The following is a 5,686-nucleotide window of genomic DNA, read 5'->3' as shown; positions in this document are numbered from 1 at the left end:
GAGTGTGGAACACTGCACAGGTAGGGTCAGGAAGGGGGCCTGGGGAGGGGGCAGGGGGAGGGGACACCGCAGGAGGAAGCAGTGGGGGCAGGCCCGGGGCCAGGTCAACTGGATCCACAGGTCTGTTTCCTCTGGGTCCCTTGGCCTTGGAGCTGCAGAGTCCATGCTGGCTGAACGCGGGCACTTGCTTTGCTGAGGGGGCATTGGGAACGCGTGTTTAGAGGGATCTCTGCCGCCTGGCGATGGCACCCAGCCAGGCTCCATGGCGACAAGAGTGGGGAAGTGGGCCATGCCCGTGTTTGGCCCCTCGGAGGCTGCATTCTGGGCTGGGCTGTGGCTGTGCTGGGCCAGGCTGCTCGGCTGTGGCTGCATCGTGCATGACCCGCTTCCTTTCCAGGAGCTTTGAGAACAACTGGAATATTTACAAGCTGCTTTCCCACCAGAAGATCTCCAAGGAGAAGGTGAGAGCAGGCTGCGGAGCCCATGCCTGTCTGTGTCTGCAGCCTCCACCTGCCAGCTCCCCCACAGCCTGGCTCAGGGAGTAGGGAGCTGCCCCTGCTCAGGGAACCGGGACCTCCCTCCTGTCTGGGGTCTGAACTGCGGGCTGAGAGGGCAGGCTTGGCCTCTGCTTGACCAGTAGGCCCCAACAGCCTGTGTCTGGGCCTGGGGATCACACTGGCCTGTCGCTTATCAAATGGCTGAAGGTTGAGTCAGGCCCACAGGTTGCCTTGGAGAGCAGGGCTCCAGGGTTACGCTGTTGTTCCGTTGCGCAGTCGTGTCTGACTCTTTGAGGCCCCGTGGACAGCAGCACTCCAGGCTTCCCTGTCTTTCACTGTCTCCTGGAGTTTGCTCAGATTCATGTGCATTGAGTTGGTGATACCATCCAACCATCTCATTCTCTGCCGCCCCCTTCACTTTTGCCTTCAGTCTTTCCTGGCATCAGGGTCTTTTCCAGTGAGTCAGCTTTGCATCAGGTGGCCAAAGTATTAGAGTTTCAGCTTCAGCATCAGTCCTTCCAATGAATGCTCAGGACTGATTTTCTTTAGAATTGACTGGTTTGATCTTGCTGTCCAAGGGACTCTCAAGAGTATTAAGACATGTTCCCAAACAGCTAAAAACTTCAGGAAATGGTCTCTCTTCCAAATAAGGACAACAGCAGGATCCATCTCTGAAATCATGGGACAAAGAAAGGGTCACACCAAGACAATCTTGGATGGTGGGGTCCTGGCCCACCCACCCCCATTTATCCCAAGAGCTGGTTGGGGGTGGGCAGCATTCCCAGGCAAGGCAGAGTGGTGTCCACATCTCCTTCCAGAACCCTCTGGGTTATGACCACCTCTGGGGCATCAGGCTGGTGTTACCAGGACCCACCAGAGCCACACAGCCCAGCAGAGCCAGTGGCCACACGTGGCTGCTGAGTGCTGGGAACGTGGCTGTCCCTAGTGGGGTGCCTGCGTGCCCCACAGATGTTGGGTCTGAGGAGCAGCAGGAGAAATGGGTGTGAAAGACCTGATTTCTTACACTGATTCCGAGTTGAGGCGATGACACATTGGTTCTATCAGGTTAAATTAACCATTGTATTACTATTAATTATTAATATTAAAGGGCTTCCTTGGTGGTTCAGTTGGTAAAGAATCCGCCTGCAATGCAGGAGACTCAGGTTTGATTCTTGGGTTAGGAAGATCCCCTGGAGAAGGAAATGGCAACCCACTCCAGTATTCTTGCCTGGGAAATCGCATGGACAGAGAAGCCTGGCGGGCTGCGGTCTGTGGGGTTGCAGAAAGTCAGACACGACTTAGCGACTACACCACCATTAATACGAAATTGGCGTCGCCTGCTTCTTTGCACTTTGTTGTGGCTGCGGTGGCCCCCTTGTGCTGCTCACCAAGGATTTTCTGGGGCGCTGAGCCCTGAGCGTGGGGTGACTGCCACTGGCAGGCACTGACTGTGGTCCCAGCTGCACTTGACTGACAGCGGCTGGAGTCCTGCTCCCGCCTTTGGCCCGGGACTGTGCGGGTTGTGGGCGGGGCCTGCACGGTAGCTCGGGTGGTCTTGAGCTGAGCATCAGGAGGCATCAGCGGGACACAGACCCTCCTGTTATGGGATCAGGAGGACAGGTGTTTGTCACGCCCGGGGGAGTCCAGTCCCTGGACGGTGTCCAGGCTGGCCCGAGGACCGGGGCCCTTTCTCTGGAAGCTGATGTCTGCTGACTTCCGTCTGGGTCAGCGGCCCCCCTGCCCTGTGCCCACGTGTTTGTCTCTCCCTCTTCTCTGAAGACCAACTTCTCCCTGGCCATCCTGAACGTGGGGGCCCCAGCAGCCGGCATGAACGCGGCCGTGCGCTCGGCGGTGCGTTCTGGCATCTCCCAGGGCCACACGGTGTACGTCGTGCATGACGGCTTTGAAGGCCTGGCCAAGAACCAGGTAGGTGAGGCCGTGCCCGAGGCCGGTGGGGAGCCCAGCCTGTGGTGGTGCTCCTGTTTGCCTTTGGTCAGCTTAGGCTACGTCCCCGGCTGGCTTATAAACACACAAGAACCAAAGGACTCACAATGTGGGCACGGGGAAAGGCTGGGCCTGCTCCCTGGGGTGGAGGGGGCACAGCTGGATCCACCTCAGCCTAGGTCAGCCCCCGAGACCCTGCTCTGACCTGCGGCTGGAGGGTCAGTCCCTGGCCTGGCCTCTGTCCCCCCAAGGACGTGCACTTCTGAGCACAGGCTTGTCATCTGTGGAGAAGTGGGCAAGTGCCCTGGCCTGCTCCCTGAAGCCATGCCTCCCCCTACAGGTGCAAGAAGTGAGCTGGCATGACGTGGCCGGCTGGCTGGGGCGTGGTGGCTCCATGCTGGGGACAAAGAGGTGAGCAGCTGGCCACTGGGTAGGGGGTGGATGTCAGAGAAACCAGCCCCATGGCCACAGGCTGGGTCCTCCCTGGCTGGTGGCCTGTCTAGAGTGGGACACAGACCCTGCTGCCGGGGGCTTCCTTGAGGGCACCTGTGTAGAGGATGGCTATTCAGGTGACCCAGCCTGCAGAAGGCACCCCCTCGGGCAGGAAGTGAGGCTTACAGCCCAGGTGTGGGGAGGGCAGTGGCCAGTGCCCTGGCAGGTGCCAGGCCACCTGTCCTGCTGGTGGTCCCTTCACCCCCACCCACCCATGCCTCACCTCTGCCTCCCCTCTAACGGGGAATAATCACATGGCCAGGTCCCATGCCCACCTTCTCCTGTGGTCAGACATTGTGGACGTGTGTCCCTCCAGCCTGGCATTCTGTGCAGACTCGCGTATCCATCTGATTTATCTTCTGCAGGACGCTGCCCAAAGGCTACATGGAGAAAATTGTGGAAAACATCCGCCTTCACAACATCCACGCCCTGCTGGTCATCGGGGGCTTTGAGGTGAGGGGGCCGCAGGGGAGCATGCGGGGGCAACCCGGGCAGGAGGACCAAGTGGCCGAGGGCCTCAGTCTCCTGCTGGCGAAGGGCCAGTCCAGAGGGCTCTCAGCAGAGCTCTGAGTATTGGCGGCGTGTCCATGTGACGCTGGTGCTCGCTCAGCCCCCCTACATGACAGACATCGACTCCTGCCCTCTCCTGGAGGAACCTGAGCGCCTGCAGAATGGGTGGAGTGGGTCGGGGTCACGGCAGCTGGGCTCCTTCCTGCCCTCCTTGGAGTCCAGTTCCTGGGGACGGTGGCTACAGAGCTCCTGGGTGGGGCCCACCTGGTCTTGGCCCTGAGGGTGGGGGCAGGTGGGCTCAGGTGCCCAGCCCCGCATGCACGTGGGGAGCAGGACCCAGGGGCCCCTTCTCTGGCCTTGGCCCCCAGACCAGCCTCTCCAGGGTCGGGCCTGAGCCCCCCATCCCCACAGGCCTACGAGGGGGTGCTGCAGCTGGTGGAGGCCCGTGGGCGCTACGAGGAGCTGTGCATCGTCATGTGCGTCATCCCCGCCACCATCAGCAACAACGTGCCAGGCACGGACTTCAGCCTGGGCTCCGACACGGCCGTCAACGCCGCCATGGAGGTGCGGGCTGGGCGTGGGCCGGGGGCTGGCTGGGAGTGGGGAGCGCGCAGAGGGGCTGCTGAGCAGGTAGGACAGGTACGGGGCCCCACCGAGGCTGGTGGACCATGTGGGGAGTGGGCAGGACCTGGCTGCCCCCCGAGGCCTCGTGGATGACACCGGGGGGGAGTGGCTGTGGGGTGATAGGGTGTGAGGATGATGGTGGGCAGGTCTGCAGCCGACCTAACTGAGCTGCTGTACTGGTGTGGACATCCAGCCATGGTTCTGTCTGGTGAAGCAGCCACATGGTGGCTCTGGGGGTACCCAGGGCTCTGGCTGGGACGTGGGAGGTGGGAGCCTTGTTCCGGGATGGGGGAGGGTCCCAGCAGGCTTGCCCCACTGAGCTCCCCAGGGGCGTCCCCCTGACTCTCTCACTCTCCAGACCTTTCCCACCCTATTACCTCTCATGAACCCAGCTCCCCCGAGGTTCCAGCACCTCCATTTGGGGGATCAGAAGCTGGAATAGGGTGTGCTGCTGTAATAAGTGCTACATATTATTAGATGAAGAAGAAAATACAAATGGAACAAGAGACTAAAGGAGACCCCAAACCCCCCACCCCTACTTCCCCCATCCCAGAATACCACGATCCTCAGGGGTTTTGTTAGAATCCAGCCTCCATCTGCACTGGCTGTGGGTCACTGCACCCACTGCTCTTCCGAAACTTCTGGTGCCCCTGAACCTCACCAGGTGGGGGAAGATAGAATTCTATTTCAGTTCACAATTCTGATTTCTGGTGCAGTTGAACATTTTCCATGCATTTATTGGTGGCCATTTATGGGTTTTTGGGAATTATCTTTTTCCACCATTTGCCTATTTTTCTCTGGGCACGTTTTCTTTTTTATTTGTAAGTGCTCTTTACATATGTGGGACACAGACTCTTTGCAAACACTGTGGCCGTCTCCTCCACTTTGCTCTTCATCTGTCATCTGGGGTTGATGGTCACAGTTCAGACATCAGTGACCTGCTCATCTGTTTTGGTTCTCTTTCCTCAGTTCTTTATCCAATACTCGCATTTCCTTGAACCATTCAGAGGTAGGATTGCTATCAGGCGTCACGTTATCCTTAGTGTGTGCAGAGCCCTCACTGCATGTGCTGTCTGGGCCCCTGTTTATGACCCTGACGTGGCAGGCATGTCTCCCGCTTTGGCAGATTAAGGCTCAGTACGCCCCTGGCCCAGGGTCAGGGAGAGCCTCCTGGCAGCGCCCCTGGCCTCCACCCACCACACTCTAGTGATCCCTCCTCGTCCTGGGGGCAGAATTGCCCAGACTGGGAATTCGATTCTGTGTGGCCAAGGGGAGGTTCATGGTGAGGCCTGCCAGCACCCTGGCACACAGGGCAGGGGCTGTCCCAGCCCCTCCCTGCCTCCGCCTTAGTCCTCAGCTTGGGCCAGAGACCTGAGTCCCTGTAGCGTCATGGGGCCCTGCGGCCTGAAGGGCGGTCTCTGACTGCCCCCTGGCCCCCAGAGTTGTGACCGCATCAAGCAGTCGGCCTCGGGGACCAAGCGCCGTGTGTTCATCGTGGAGACCATGGGTGGCTACTGCGGCTACCTGGCCACTGTGACTGGCATCGCTGTGGGCGCCGACGCTGCCTATGTCTTCGAGGATCCCTTCAACATTCAAGACTTAAAGGTGAGCAGAGCCCC

General features: G+C 59.6%; 1 protein-coding gene across 1 annotated transcript in view; it reads left to right on the top strand.

Annotated features, from left to right (window-relative positions):
• Positions 1-5,686, top strand: part of PFKL (phosphofructokinase, liver) — a 21,129-nt gene that overhangs the window by 12,448 nt on the left and 2,995 nt on the right. Inside the window, 6 exon segments of the mRNA XM_010834893.1 lie at positions 398-461; positions 2,277-2,423; positions 2,782-2,852; positions 3,299-3,386; positions 3,855-4,007; positions 5,508-5,672. Coding sequence (XP_010833195.1) covers positions 398-461; positions 2,277-2,423; positions 2,782-2,852; positions 3,299-3,386; positions 3,855-4,007; positions 5,508-5,672 — 688 coding nt within the window.

This window comes from Bison bison, unplaced genomic scaffold (assembly GCF_000754665.1).
Source record: "Bison bison bison isolate TAMUID 2011002044 unplaced genomic scaffold, Bison_UMD1.0 scf7180017864037, whole genome shotgun sequence".
Classification (NCBI taxonomy): domain Eukaryota; kingdom Metazoa; phylum Chordata; class Mammalia; order Artiodactyla; family Bovidae; genus Bison; species Bison bison.
This window is presented reverse-complemented; position numbering and strand designations above follow the sequence as displayed.